Source organism: Salvelinus sp. IW2-2015, linkage group LG11, assembly GCF_002910315.2.
Source record: "Salvelinus sp. IW2-2015 linkage group LG11, ASM291031v2, whole genome shotgun sequence".
NCBI classification, from domain to species: domain Eukaryota; kingdom Metazoa; phylum Chordata; class Actinopteri; order Salmoniformes; family Salmonidae; genus Salvelinus; species Salvelinus sp. IW2-2015.
This window is the reverse complement of record NC_036851.1, coordinates 24,510,638-24,526,539: the sequence shown is the minus strand read 5'-3', so window position 1 is coordinate 24,526,539 and position 15,902 is coordinate 24,510,638. Positions and strand designations below refer to the sequence as shown.

The window sequence follows — 15,902 nt, the reverse complement described above, 5'->3', positions numbered from 1 at the left end:
CACCACACACACAACACACACACACACACACACACACACACACACACACACACACACACACACACACAACACACACACACACACACACACACACACACACACACACACACACACACACACACACACACACACACAGTAAACACACACACATGTGCACGCACGCACACGACACAAGCAGACACACCAGAACACACACCTGTGCAATTGGGAATATGTTGAGGTGGTTTTAGGGCTGGTAGGATGACCAACCATGTTCTTCTGTGCCCTCACTCCTCACCTTGTTTCCTCTCCCCCTCTAGCTGGGTGTCTCTCACTCCTCACCTTGTTTCCTTCTCCCCCTCTAGCTGGGTGTTCCTCACTCCTCACCCCCTCTAGCTGGTGTCCCTCACTCCTCACCTTGTTTCCTCTCCCCCTCTAGTTGGGTGTCCCTCACTCCTCACCCCCCTAGCTGGGTGTCCCTCACACCTCACCTTGTTTCCTCTCCCCTCTAGCTGGGTGTTCCTCACTCCTCACCCCCTCTAGCTGGGTGTCCTCACTCCTCACCTTGTTTCCTCTCCCCTCTAGTTGGTGTCCTCACTCCTCACCCCTCTAGCTGGGTGTCCCTCACACCTCACCTTGTTCCTCTCCCCCTCTAGCTGGGTGTTCCTCACTCCTCACCCCTCTAGCTGGGTGTCCCTCACTCCTCACCTTGTTTCTCTCCCCCTCTAGTTGGGTGTCCCTCACTCCTCCCCCTCTAGCTGGGTGTCCCTCACCACCTCACCTTGTTTCCTCTTCCCATCTAGCTGGTGTCCTCACTCCTCACCTTTTTCCTCTCCCTCTCTAGCTGGGGTCCCTCACCCTCACCTTGTTTCCTCACCCCCTCTAGCTGGGGTCCCTCACTCCTCACCTTGTTTCCTCTCCCTCTAGCTGGGTGTCCCTCACTCCTCACCTTGTTTCCTCCCCTCAGCTGGTGTCCCTCCTCCTCACCTGTTTCCTCCCCCCTCTAGCTGGTGTCCCTCACTCCTCACCTTGTTTCCTCCCCCTCTAGCTGGGTGTCCCTCATACCTCACCTTGTTCCTCTCCCCCTCTAGCTGGGTGTCCCTCACTCCTCACCTTGTTCCTCTCCCCCTCTAGCTGGGTGCCCTCACTCCTCACCTTGTTTCCTCCCCCTGTAGCTGGGTGTCCCTCACACCTCACCTTGTTTCCTCCCCTCTAGCTTGGTGTCCCTCACTCCTACCTTGTTTCCTTCTCCCTCTAGCTGGGTGTCCCTCACTCCTCACCTTGTTTCCTCTCCCCCTCTAGCTGGGTGTCCCTCACACCTCACCTTGTTCCTCTCTCTTTAGCTGGTGTCCCTCACTCCTCACCTTGTTTCCTCTCCCTCTAGCTGTGTGTCCCTCACTCCTCACCTTGTTTCCTCCCCTCTAGCTGGTGTCCCTCCACCTCACCTTGTTCCTCCCCTCTATCTGGTGTCCCTCACAACCTACTTGTTTCCTCTCCCCTCTAGCTGTGTGTCCCTCACCCTCACCCTTGTCCTCCCCCTCTTATTGGGTGTCCCTCACTCCTCACCTGTTCCTCCCCCCTCTAGCTGGTTCCCTCACACCTCACCTTGTTTCCTCTCCCCTCAGCTGGGTGTCCCTCATCCTCATTGTGCTTCCCTCTCTAGCTGGGTATCCTCACTCCTCAACCTTGTTTCCTCACCCCCTTAGCTGGTGTCCCTCACTCCTCACCTTGTTTCCTCTCCCTCTAGCTGGGTGTCCCTCACTCTCACCTTTGTCTTCTTCCCCTCTAGCTGGGTGTCCCTCACTCCTCACCTGTTCGCTCTGTGTGTATAGTGTATAGTGTACCTGCAGTGCCAGGGTGAAGTGGCTGGTCTTGGTGTCTCGGACCACACTAGTGGTCATAGAGCTGTGCGGTCCCCATCGCCACTGCAGGTAACCCATCGTGTTCTGGTCTAGGTGACGAGCTGTCATTAAAGAACAGCTGGGACGCACGCCACGGGGAGAGAACTGCATACCACACTGAGCCGTCAGGAAACTAACAAACAGAGAGAGGGAGATGACTAGCATTACAATTGTTGTAGTGTAAAGATGGCCATATCCTCTCCCCTCGATTGGCCACTCACCATCGTGGAGTCAGGTTACGGAACACCTTCATCCCAAACAGAGGTCCCAGTATGTCCCCTGCACCAAACTCCAACTACACACACACACAGAGAGAAAATCACAAGCAGACAGAGAATGAAACACAGACATGTCAGTCAATATCCTTCCTGTGTTCTCTCAGAAACAAGGGAGATAAAATGTGTGTGTGTGTACCTCTCCCCAGCCCTTGGCAGAGGTGACACGGCGGACAGTCATGTTGATGTTGCCTCCTCCGTTGCCGTTGTGTGTGGAGAGAGAGCCAGACAGCATTGCAGTGTCAGAGTTAGTCAACGGAGCCTACACACACGCCCACATACACAGGTAAACACATGGGAAACACATAAGCATAACACACGTTAATGTATCACAATGGACCTTTTTAGCTAGTGTGTGTGTGTCTGTGTATGTGTGTGACCAACAAGGAATCGGAGCACGTGTACTGGTGTGTGTGTGTACCTCTATAGACTGGGAGATGTGCATCCTGGTGATCTCGATGTGAGGGAATCCTCCTCCAGGCATCTCCTCAAAGTCCTCATCATAGCGATCAAACAGGTCTGTGGCATCTACTCCCACGCTAATGGTACCCTGAACACACAGAGACATGAGAACACAAAAATAGCGTTCTGATAGTACACTTCACACGGAGAAAGTCTGTAGATATCACCCTGCCGTGGATATTTCTGTAAGAGGCTCAGGGAAGAAGCGTGTGTATGTACCTTGGGGTTGGTCCTCTGCTGTAGCCTCCTCTCCTCTCTCTCTCGCTGCAGCCGCTCATACTCCTCACGGATCTCTACTGGGGTCCTCTTCCTCTCCACAATCTCCACACACATGAACACACGCACGCACACACGCTCCTCAGTTATCATCTCAGTTACTATTGTGTCATTACTACTTAAGTAGTAATGTGTGTGTACTTAAAATGTGGCGCCGGACATTTGACGGACAGCATTTTAGTTTAGCGGACATTTTGACCCATATGCATTGGGTGCGTAACCTGGTTATGGCGTCCATCCCCGGTGCTCAGAATGACAGAGATCACATTTACATTATGGTCATTCCTCTTAACAGAACATGCAACTCAGAGGATGCAATGGTGTGTGTCCTTCTTACTGAATTCTGATGTGCACTTTGAAGATGTTAGAATAACTGTCCACATTTACTTTTCCTCCGCCAATAAGATGAAAGGAAAAAGGAACAGCAAAATCACTTGCCTATGTCAATCTACTATCCCCCATAGTAGAAAAGTTGACCTATTCTATCGGTCAGTTTGTTGTTCTGTGCGAGAAATAAATAGCCTATTCCCAACAGACTCTGGGACAGTTGTGGAATGACAAATCCCAAATTCATACAACCAGTACATCAAAATCATATTGATCATATTACTCCAGTGCTAGCTTCCCTACACTGGCTTCCTGTTAAGGCAAGGGCTGATTTCAAAGTTTTACTGTTAACCTATAAAGCGTTACATGGGCTTGCTCCTACCTATCTTTCCGAGTTGGTCCTGCCGTACATACCTACACGTATGCTACGGTCACAAGACGCAGGCCTCCTAATTGTCCCTAGAATTTCTAAGCAAACAGCTGGAGGCAGGGCTTTCTCCTATAGATCTCCATTTTTATGGAATGGTCTGCCTACCTATGTGAGAGACGCAGACTCGGTCTCAACCTTTAAGTCTTTACTGAAGACTTAAAGACTCTGGAGCAACGAACCGCTCTTGCTGTCTCTGCCTGGCCGGTTCCCCTCTCTCCACTGGGATTCTCTGCCTCTTATCCTATTACAGGGGCTGAGGCACTGGCTTACTGGTGCTCTTTCATGCCGTCCCTAGGAGGGGTGCGTCACTTGAGTGGGTTGAGTTACTGACGTGATCTTCCTGTCTGGGTTGGCGCCCCCCCTTGGTTTGTGCTGTGGTGGAGATCTTTGTGGGCTATACTCGGCCTTGTCTCAGGATTGTAAGTTGGTGGTTGAAGATATCCCTCTAGTGGTGCGGGGGCTGTGCTTTGGCAAAGTGGGTGGGGTTATATCCTTCCTGTTTGGCTGCGGGGGTATCATTCGGATGGGCCACAGTGTCTCCTGACCCCTCCTGTCTCAGCCTCCAGTATTTATGCTGCGTAGTTTATGTGTCGGGGGGTAGGGTCAGTTGTTATATCTGGAGTGCTTCTCCTGTCTTATCCGGTGTCCTGTGTGAATTTAAGTGTGCTCTCTCTAATTCTCTCCTTCTCTCTTTCTTTCTCTCTCTCGGAGGACCTGAGCCCTAGGACCATGCGTCAGGACTACCGGGCATGATGACTCCTCGCTGTCCCCAGTCCACCTGGCCTTGCTGCTGTTCCAGTTTCAACTGTTCTGCCTGCGGCTATGGAACCCTGACCTGTCCACCGGACGTGCTACCTGTCCCAGACCTGCTGTTTTCAACTCTCTAGAGACCGCAGGAGCGGTAGAGATACTCTTAATGATCGGCTATGAAAGCCAACTGACATTTACTCCTGATTATTATTTGACCATGCTGGTCATTTATGAACATTTGAACATCTTGGCCATGTTCTGTTATAATCTCCACCCGGCACAGCCAGAAGAGGACTGGCCACCCCTCATAGCCTGGTTCCTCTCTAGATTTCTTCCTAGGTTTTGGCCTTTCTAGGGAGTTTTTCCTAGCCACCGTGCTTCTACACCTGCATTGCTTGCTGTTTGGGGTTTTAGGCTGGGTTTCTGTACAGCACTTCGAGATATTAGCTGATGTACGAAGGGCTATATAAATACATTTGATTTCATCAAAATAACTTTAAAAAGCATTGAGGCTGATGCAACGTTTATCTTAAAACGTTGATCAAGTATTATTTCTTCACATTATAGTTTTGCAGCAATGCGTACACAGCACTAGGCTACTTCCAAATGTTCGTTCCATAATGCAATTAACGGGAAAACACTGTTGTCAAAAGCGCACTGCACATACGAGCGATTTCATGTTACAGAGATGAAAAGATCCATTAGAAATGTAGAAAGATTGGAGATCTAAAGATGCAACAACTAGCATGGATTGCTAATATGACTAGGATTGTGCCTTTGGCTACTAGAGAATGAAAGAAAAATTATTTGAAAACCAATAAAAACATGAGAGAAATAGCCTACTTGTTTCAATGGCATATGGAAGTATTTATAAAATAATTGCCACACAATTAAGTATATGTTTTCAAAATGCATACTGCCTCCAGCTCACATTGCAAAGTGGTGTGTGACACGCTGAAGCCTGCCTGCCGATGCCTAAACACTTGAAAGATGAACGGGAAGTGCACGTGAATTACCAGTTGAGAAAGAAAAATAGCTATTTTTAATTGTGTCCATCAAAACAGTTTACCACGCGATTGAATTTAGAATTGTTGAACAATGATTGGGCTTATAAAAGCACATGTTTCACTCAGGAGCTGTAGCAGGAGCTCTCGCACTGTCTGACAGATTTTCCGCTCAAACTAGGCTCTGTATCTGTGCACTGTACACGTGTGATAAATAAGAATCATAACGACTATTGAAAATACACACGCGCAATTTAATTCCACTTAATTATGTAAATGAACCTATGGACCGATAAGCATGACTGTTCAAATGTATTTACACCGACTAGTATTCACATCAATTAATAGGCTAAAAAGCATTATTTTGCAATTGGATTTTTTTATTCTCCCGGACAATTGCCAATTGTATTTATCAACTTTTCTTTTTTGGGGGGCGGGACAAAAGCCGGCTTCTTTTTATAAGAAACATTAATGTATTGAAAATCTCTAATTGTTTGCATAGTCAACTTACACTCAGCTCTGACACACACACTTACCCCACCAAACATGCCACCAGGGGTCTTTTCACAGTCCCCAAATCCAGAACAAATTCAAGAAAGCATAGAGTATTATATAAGCCATTATTGCATGGAACTCCATTCTATCTCATATTGCTCAAATGAACAGCAAACCTGGTTTAAAAAAACAGATAAAGCAACCCCTCACGGCACAACGCCTCTCCCCTATTTGATTTAGATTGTTTGTATGTATGTATTGATATGTAGACTATGTGTGCCTTCTTTAAAATTAATGTAGTTCTGTCCTTGAGCAGTTCTTGTCTATTAATGTTCTGTATTATGTCATGTTTCATGTTTTGTGTGGACCCCAGGAGGAGTAGCTGCTGCTTTCGCAACAGCTAATGGGGATCCTAACAAAATACCAAAATGCAAAATATTACCAGCTAACAGAAACCCTGACACACACATATGCTGAACATACCTCCCAGCCTTCCACCTCCAGGCCTTTCTTCCCAAAGATGTCATAGATGGCCCTGGACTGAGGATCACTCAACACTGGACAGAGACAAGGGAGTGAAAAAGAGAGAGAGAGAGAGGTTTATACTCTCATTTAACAGTCCAATTAAACGACAAGCAGCTTGTCAAGAAGAATCAGTGACAGGGAATGCACTGCTTACCCTCATAGGCCTGGTGCACCTGGTTAAATAGCTGCTCTGCCTGACTCTTCAGCTCTGGGTCTCTGTGTTTGTCTGGGTGGTAGAGCATACACAACCTCCTATAGGAGGCCTTCAGCTCATCCTGAGTGGCCTGGGGAGAAGGGGGGGATGGAGGGGGGACAGAGAGAGAAAGATTACAATATAGATTTCTGCAGACATAGCCTAATGCATGCATACTCCAACCACACAAGCCATAGACTATTTACTCTGCTGCCACATGGCAAGAGGTACCGGTGCATCAAGTCTGACACCAATAGGCTCTTGAACAGCTTTTATTGCCAAGCAATATGACTGATAAATAGCTAACAAAATAGCAACATGGACTATCGGAGTTTACCTTGTATCTTTATTGACCTTTCATTTCAATCTTTGCACTGTCTCAATGCACACACTGTCATTCCAAAACACTCACTCCATAATTTGTTCACTCACACATAATATGCACATACATTTATACTGACTCTACACACCCACACACCCACATACAAGCTGCTGCTACTCTGTTAATCTTATATCCTGTTTCCTGGTCCCATTACCCCTATTCATAACTATCTCCATCACTCCAGTATCCCTGCACATGTAAATATGATATTGGATCTGATTTTTTAAAATATTTCCTGTATGCTTACTTACTTACTTGAATGTGTATTTCATATTTCCTATTCTTATTTCTCATGTGTTTTTTATAGTAATACATTGTTATTGATTATTGCAATGTTCGGTTTTGAGTTTGCAAGAAAGGCATTTCACTGCATGTGACATTAAAACTATATAAAGAAAAGAAACTACAGGTTATTTATCTGTGCACCAGGGGACATACACACCTCCGAAGAACCATGTAACACCAGCAGTGACAAATGAGTAAACGAGAGCCAATGCCCGTTGGCCCTGTTTACACTGTATATCTAGCTAAATGCCGTAACGTTAATCGCAATGGAAATCTGGGCTCCTAACAGCGAGTGTCACATTTTATCAATTCAGCGAACAAAACAATTAACTGATAATATTATTCGACTACTACCTTTGTTGTCGTCTCAAGAAACAATATTGACAGGTAGCTACGTCTGACAGCTATGTCTGTCTTGCAGCATCCCTCGAGTCGATGTGATGGGAGTGATGGACCGACCGGGCGAATGTCATCAGCTGTCTCGCCGAACGCGATGCCCAATCGAATCCGTGTTGAACATTACCGTTACAGTGGGATAAAAGGTTTAAACGAGCACATTATGTAAATACACAAACACCTTACCTCTTTCCTGACGTTGAGAAGAGAATAATAGTCTTGGTTATCCAACTCTAATTCATCGTCTAAGGCCGCCGCCATCTTTGCGCTGGTTCGGCCCCGCCTCCTTCCCCTCCCATACCAGTGTTCTGTGTGCTCATTGGTCTGTGCGTGTCTGCACTAGCGCCGCTGTGTGGCCAGGCGGGCTGCAGACATCCTGTCATTGAAAACAGTATATCAAGGTGAAAGTGTGTGCTGTCCATGGTTCTGAAACTTCTAACGTAGCCTATGTAGTGATAAAGGGACTGCCAGGGCAGGGCTTGAGTTTCCCATGCGACAAAAAGCACTACATCAAATGCCATAAACCCTTTGACAGAGGCATTTACATAGAAAGAGTGCACAACAGCTCTACCTAAATAGGGTTACTTAAGCTATTAGTTTGAGCCAGGCTTCTTCCTGTTCCTTCCGTGATTTGCATTTAGTGGTTGCCTTGTGGGAACGTTTTATATTTCTAATTTTCCTTTATGATTCTATGACACACCTTTACGCAACGTTTAAAGGTTGCGTTGCCGCACTGTGTTTGATGGCAGTGAGTGCTGCAGGGCATGGGTGATCATTACCAGTAACGGCTGCCGTTAATGATGACAGTTTAGGCCTCGCAATTCAGCTTTGGCCACTGGCGTGGAAATATTTGAACCAATTACCCTTGTAGGCTTACATGAACCAAAACAATGATGTATGTCCATTAATCTGTTTTTTAATTAAACAAGTTATTTATTCATGAATTGGCTCCTGATTGCTTGATAGGTCATAGGCTAATACAACTATCTCACAGAAAGACCTGAGAGAAATGCAAGGTTAAAGACCGATTAGGCCCTTGCTATCGACCTGGGCTTGGAATTAGAATGAAGCAATCATGTGTCTCTGTAAATAATGAAAATTAATTAATTGGATTTCACTTTATTTCCTGAATAGAATCAGTTTTAGTGAAATAGGCCTAGACTAGCCTGGTTGCCTTCTCTGTTCATCTATTTCCCAAATGACAGGAGAGGCAAGGAGTGGAATGTTATCTAAAAATACTGGTATCCAGACTAGGCCTAGACCAGTAAAAAGGAAGAAACTGCGTGTTGTTTACAGAAATACTTATGTTTGAGTTGGCCTCATAAGTCATTGTGAACCCATTTACAACAACGACCTGCAATCATATTCAGTAGGCTATCAGAGGGCTTTGGCAGATGTGTACTGATGGCGGAATTTGGTTGTGTCTCCTCACATCGCCTCTGTGGCTGAGAGAGAGAGGGAGAGAGAGAGAGAGAGAGAGAGAGAGAGAGAGAGAGAGAGAGAGAGAGAGAGAGAGAGAGAGAGAGAGAGAGAGAGAGAGAGAGAGAGAGAGCGATTGGGGGCGGAGACAAAGTTAGCTAGATACAAAACTGGAATGATGGACTCACACAGAGCAATATGGATTCTGCGAGTTCACGAGGCATCACCGAGGAGCCCCTCTGTCAATCATCACGCCTCTAACCAATAGAGTAGCTGTGTTGAGCGGGCTCGCCCATTGCGCCCCGCCCCCCTCCTTGAGTTGTCCTCGCCGTGCACGCGCGTGGTCCCCCCCAGGTCGCGAGGAGGAGGAGGAGGAGGAGGGATGAGGCGCGCGGAGGGGAAATGGCTGCCGAAAACAAGCCGGAAGGTAAGAGAGAAATAAGGTGATGATTCTGTGGTTGTTGTTGACCTCGAAAAAAGGGAGAGCGAGATAAGACGTTGGATTCAGGTAAGGGGATGGAGGAATAGAGAGATGGAGGAGCTTTCCCCTTTTTCATCTCTCGCTCTCTCCCAGTCCTGTCCTGTCCTGAAAACACGGACACTGAAGCGATGCTGAGATAGGCTACAGGCAGCCAGACTTCAGCTCGATGACAAACGGTTACCGAGAGCAGGTTTGAAAATATGGGGATATAATGCAAACGAGTGTGTTTGTTTAGATACAGTACGTGAGAATGTTGTTTTCTTCGTTGCTTTGCGTGTCAGCGTCTCCCCTGGGTAGCAGGTTTACGCGGCTGAGCGTAACAGGATCTGAGTGGTTGTGAGAGCTTCACGCTGGAGGAATTCAGATGCTTTCTCAGCTCAGGCATCCCACACACACACGCTGGTAAAGCACGAAATCGTCCGTGTATCATCTGTGGTGCGATTCCTCCTCACGCACGCAACCCCGCAGTCTGTGCGGTCAGCCACAATGTGATGTTGTTTTTTACACGCTGTAGACGATGGAGAGTTGATTGATTATGATTCTACGCGGAACATACTGCAAGGCGGTCTGAAGAGCGTCTGCTATATGCCATGCCAGTATTATAAGAAAACAATACATTGATTCCAAATAATTAAAAAACACACTCACCTAAATCCAATGACATGGTGCAATTTTTTTCTTCACGTTGAATTCAGGACAGTTGATAACTCAACCAAATGTAAATCAAAACTAGACTTTGAACTGACTAACATCTGTGACCAGTGGGCCAAGTCTTTCTCTTCTGTTGAGGAATTCCCTGAAGGTAGATTTCACTCCCTGGTGTGAATGAGATACACAACAACAGAGGGTACTTTGTTGTCAACATCTTTCTTGCTACTATTCATAGTTAGTGTGTCACGAAAGAAAGATAAGCATTGTGTGTTTGTGTTTGTGCATGCAGCATACTTGCATACTTGTGTGTGGGTGGGAGAAATGTGTGCCAATAAAGCGATTTTTGATCTAGCTACAGCATCATTGTATATCCTGGGGATATACACTGAGTGTACAAAACATAAGGAACACCTGCTCTTTTCATGACATAGACTGACCAGGTAAATCCAGATAAAAGCTCTGATCCCTTATTGATGTCGCTTGTTAAATCCACATTAATCACTGTAGATGAGGAGGAGAAGACAGGGTAAATGAGGATATTTAACCCTTTAGACAATTGAGACATGGATTGTGTATATTTGCCATTCAGAGGGTGAATGGGCAAGACATAAAATGGAAGTGCCTATGAACGGGGTATGGTAGTAGGTGCCAGGTGCACTGGTTTGTGTCAAGAACTGCAATGCTGCTGGGGTTTTCACACTCAACAGTTTCCTGTGTGTATCAAGAATGGGGGCAAAAGGGGCGGTGCAACTCAATATTAGGAAGGTGTTCCTAATGTTTGGTATACTCAGTGTCTTTTGTTGGTCATAGTATCTGTCTCTCAACCTGCACTGTAAGCTGTGATCTTCAGTGCCACTCAACTCCCCCTCATTACTGATGCCTGGAGGAATAGATCCAAGTCCATTTGAATTAGAGAACAAAATAATTTGCATGTTTGAACATGTCATACCCTTTACATTGATGTTATTTAAGAAATTATAGTGAATTTAAAGGCAGACTTAATAATATGACATCATCATACATTATAACAGGGTTCTATAACAAATAAGAACATTCTAAATTCCCAATTTTAGTCTACCATTGAGGAATGTCCACATTGCATTAGGAAGAGACAATGTCATTTTTGGATGATTTAAATTTAGCTGATGTTGATAAGACGCCTTGCTTTGTATGATGATGTGATATTGCTTACTGGCATTTCCATGTAAAAGGACCCATCAGCACCAACATGTGAAGTTTATAGGAGCATGTCAAATTGGGTGTCAAATCAAAGCTAAGAGCCTATATATATATATATATGCATATACATTTTTCAACCATTTTCCATTCTAAAGATTAGGACTAAGCAAATGCTTTGATTTCTGGTCAAACAGATGGAAAAGGGGTCTTTGACTCCTTTTTTGCCAATTTTTGCCTAAAATGACATACAAGGATATTCTTGATATTCTTGATACCATTTTAAAGGAAACACTTTGAAGTTTGTAGAAATGTTAAATTCATGTAGGAGAATATAACACATTAGATCTGGTAAAATATAATACAAAGAAAAAAACTTGAACAACATGTACCAGAAAAAGTCTTAAAAGGTTCACTACATGACCAAAAGTATTTGGGCACCTGCTCATCGAACATCTCATTCCAAAATCATGGGCATTAAATTGGAGTTGGTGCCCCCTTTGCTGCTATAACAGCCTCCACTCTTCTGGGAAGGCTTTCCACTAGATGTTGGAACATTGCTGCGGAGACTTGATTCCATTCAGCCACAAGAGCATTAGTGAGGTCGGGCACTGATGCAATTAGGCCTGGCTCGCAGTCTGCAATCCAATTCATCCCAACGGTGTTCGATGGGGTTGAGGTCAGGGCTCTGTGTAGGCCAGTCAAGTTCTTCCACACCAATCTTGACAAATAATTTGTGAATGGACCTTGCTTTTTGCATGGAGGCATTGTCATGCTGAAACAGGAAAGGGCCTTCCCAAACTGTTGCATCAAAATTGGAAGCACAGAATTGTTTAGAATGTCATTGTATGCTGTAGCGTTAAGATTTCCCTCCACTAGAACTACGGGGCCTAACCTGAACCATGAAAAACAGCCCCAGACCATTATTCCTCCTCCGCCAAACTTTACAGTTGGCACTATGCATTCGGGCAGGTAGCGTTCTCCTGTCATCCGCCAAACCCAGATTAGTTCGTCGGACTGCAAGATGGGGAAGCGTGATTCATCACTCCAGAGAACGCATTTCCACTGCTTCAGAGTCCAATGGCGGCAAGCTTTACACCACTCCAGCCGATGCTTAGCATTGCGCATGGTAAACTTTGTTTTGTGTGCGGCTGCTTGGCCATGGAAACCCATTTCATGAAGCTGCCGACGAACAGTACTTGGGCTGATGTTGCTTCCAGAGGCAGTTTAGAACTCAGTAATGAATGTTGCAACCGAGGACAGACAATGTTTACGCGCTATGCTCTTCAGCACTCGGTGGTCCCATTCTGTGAGCTTCTGTGGCCTACCACTTTGCGGCTGAGATGTTGTTGCTCCTAAACGTTTCCACTTCACAATAACAGCATTTACAGTTGACCGGGGCAGCTCTAGCGGGGAAGAAATTTGACGAACTGACATGTTGGAAAGGTGGCATCCTATGACGGTGCCACATTGAAAGTCACTGAGTAATGCCATTCTACTGCCAATGTTTGTCTATGGAGATTGCATGGCTATGTGCTTGATTTTATACGCCTGTCAGCAACAGCTGTGGCTGAAATTGAAGAATCCACTAATTTGAACTTAATAATGGTGCCAGGGGATGGTTGCCGTTTTATGGGCTCAAAAACCGATGCTGGCACTAAAATAGCACTCAACGAGCTGTATAAGGCCATAAGCAAACAAGAAAATGCTCATCCAGAAGCTGCGCTCCTAGTGGTCGGAGACTTTAATGCAGGCAAACTTAAATCTGTTTTACCTCATTTTTACCAGCATGTCACGTGCAACCAGAGGAAAAAGAACTCTAGACCACCTTTACTCCACACACAGAGACGCTTACAAAGCTCTCCCTCCACCTCCATTTGGCAAATCTGACCATAATTATACTGTATTCTCCTGATTCCTGCTTACAAGCAAAAACTAAAGCAGGAAGTACCAGTGACTCGCTCAATACGGAAGTGGTCAGATGATGTGTATGCTACGCTACAGGACTGTTTTGCTAGCACAGACTGGAATATGTTCCGGGATTCATCCAGGCCCAAATCCCTGTCATTCGCGTGAAAAAAAGACGCAAATACAGCGGCGGAGATCAGGGTGCCTTGCGAGAATTCGTCGGCAAGTGGGTAACCCGCTTCTACCATCCGTTCTAAGGGCCAAAGTGCAATCACTGGAGATTAAACTGGATGATCTCCGTTCGAGATGATCCTAACTACGGGACATTAAAAACTGTAGTATCCTATGTTTCACCAAGTCGTGGCTGAACGACGACACGGATAATATACTGTACACTTGGCTCGGTTTTCCGTGCATCGGCAGGACAGAACAACTACATCTGGTAAGACGAGGGGTGGTGGTGTGTGTCTATTTGTCAATAACAGCTAGTGCGCGATGTCTAATAATAAAGGAAGTCTCAATTTATTGCTCGCATGAGGCAGAGTAACTCATGATAAGCTGTATACCACCTCAGTCACCGGCTTTGTCAATAAGTGCATCAACGATGTTGTCCCCACAGTGACCATTCATACATATCCCAACCAGAATCCATGGATTACAGGCAACATCCACACCGAGCTAAAGGCTAGAGCTGCCGCTTTCAAGGAGCAGGAGACTAATCCGGACGCTTATAAAAAATCCCGCTATGCCCTCAGACGAACCATCAAACATGCAAAGCATCAATACAAGACTAAGATTGAATCCTACTACACCGGCTCTGACACTCGTCGGGGCAGGGCTTGCAAACTATTACGGACAACAAAGGGAAACCCAGTGACGCGAGCCTACCAGACAAGCTAAATGCCTGTATGAGTGCACCAGCTGTTCCGGACGACTGTGTGATCACACTCTGTGAGCAAGACCTTTAAACAGGTCAACTTTCAAAAGGCCCGGCAGACGGATTACCAGGACGAGTACTCAGAGCATGCGCGGAACAACTGTAAAGTGTTTTCACTGACATTTTCAACCTCTCCATGACTGAGTACGTAATACCTACATGTTTCAAGCAGACCACCATAGTCCCTGTGCCCAAGAAAGCGAAGGTAACCTGCCTAAATTACCGCCCCGTAGCACTCACATTGGTCAAGAGTTTCAAGTTCCTTGGTGTCCACATCCCCAACAAACTATCATGGTCCAAACACACCAAGACAGTCGTGAAGAGGGAACGACAACATCTTTTCCCCCTCAGGAAACTGAAAAGATTTGGCATGGGTCCCCAGAACGTCAAAAGTTTAACAGCTGCACCATCGAGAACATCTTGACCGGTTGCATCACCGCCTTGTATGGCAACTGCTCGGCATCCGACCATAAGGCACTACAGCAGGTAGTGCGTACGGTCCAGTACATTACTGGGGCCAAGCTTCCTAAGCATAGTCACTTTACCCCTACCTACATGTACAATTGATCTCGACTAACCTGTACCCCCGCACATTGACCTGGTAGTGGTACCCCCTGTATATAGCCTTGTTATTGTTATTTTGTTACTTTTTACTTTAGTTTATTTAGTAAATATTTTCTTAACCCTATTTCTTGAACTGCATTGTTGGTTAAGGCCTTGTAAGTAAGCATTTCACTGTAAGGTCTACACCTGTTCTATTCGGCGCATATGGCAAATAAAATTTGATTATTTGTTTGAAAAGATATCCACATACTTTTGTATATAGAATGTATTAGAAATACATAAAAACACAATGTTGAAGTAAAGACCCCTGCCAACTAATATCAACACTTATATTTAGTTTTGGAGAAATAATTTGCCTGCTGTAAGTTTAAGATATGTTGTCTTGTGATTCTGTTACCAAAAACCTACATATCTTTGTGACAACTCACAGAAGTTGTCACGATGTTCGTCTGAGGAAGAAGGATTAGACCAAAGCGCAGCGTGGTACGTGTTCATGATGTTTATTACAACCTGAACACTGAAACAAAAAACAAAGGTGGAACAAAATGCAACAGTTCTGTCAGTTAATCACACAAAACAGAAAACTACCCACAAAACCAACATGGTAAATGGCAACCTAAATAGGTTCCCCAATCAGAGACAACGAGAAACAGCTGTCTCTGATTGGGAACCAATTCAGGCCAACATAAACCTAGAAGACAATACAAGACAATATAAACCCTAGACAATACAAAAACTAAACAAACCACACTTGTGACACCCTGACCTAACCAAAAAATAAAGAAAACAAATATAACTAAAGTCAGGGCGTGACAGTGCCCCCCCCCAAAACCTAAAAATATAGGGGAGGGTCTGGGTGGGCATCTATCTGCAGTGGCGGCTCTGGCGCGGGACGTGGACCCCGCTCCACCTTAGTCTTGGCCCACTTCGGTGGCGCCTCTGGAGCAGGGACCCTCGCCGCCGACCCCGGACTGGGGACCCTCACCGCCGACCCCGGACTGGGGACCCTTGCAGCGGGCCCCGGACAGGAGGGCGACTCTGGCGGCTCCGGACAGGAGGAAGACTCTGGCGGCTCCGGACAGGAGG

At 45.8% G+C, this 15,902-nt stretch overlaps 1 protein-coding gene and 1 long non-coding RNA gene across 2 annotated transcripts in view; one reads left to right on the top strand and one right to left on the bottom strand.

Moving 5' to 3' along the window:
* Positions 1-8,063, bottom strand: part of dnajc11b (DnaJ (Hsp40) homolog, subfamily C, member 11b) — a 24,153-nt gene extending 16,090 nt beyond the window's left edge. The window contains 9 exon segments of the mRNA XM_023996502.2: positions 1,824-2,013; positions 2,102-2,175; positions 2,295-2,417; positions 2,577-2,705; positions 2,837-2,938; positions 6,383-6,456; positions 6,579-6,708; positions 7,867-7,980; positions 7,983-8,063. Of these exon segments, the coding sequence (XP_023852270.2) occupies positions 1,824-2,013; positions 2,102-2,175; positions 2,295-2,417; positions 2,577-2,705; positions 2,837-2,938; positions 6,383-6,456; positions 6,579-6,708; positions 7,867-7,980; positions 7,983-8,063 (1,017 nt within the window).
* Positions 8,064-9,455: 1,392 nt separating this feature from the next.
* Positions 9,456-15,902, top strand: part of LOC111969624 (uncharacterized) — a 24,206-nt gene continuing 17,759 nt past the window's right edge. The window contains exon 1 of the long non-coding RNA XR_002878028.1: positions 9,456-9,526. This is a non-coding gene — a long non-coding RNA (uncharacterized lncRNA). The remainder of the gene's footprint in view (positions 9,527-15,902) is intronic.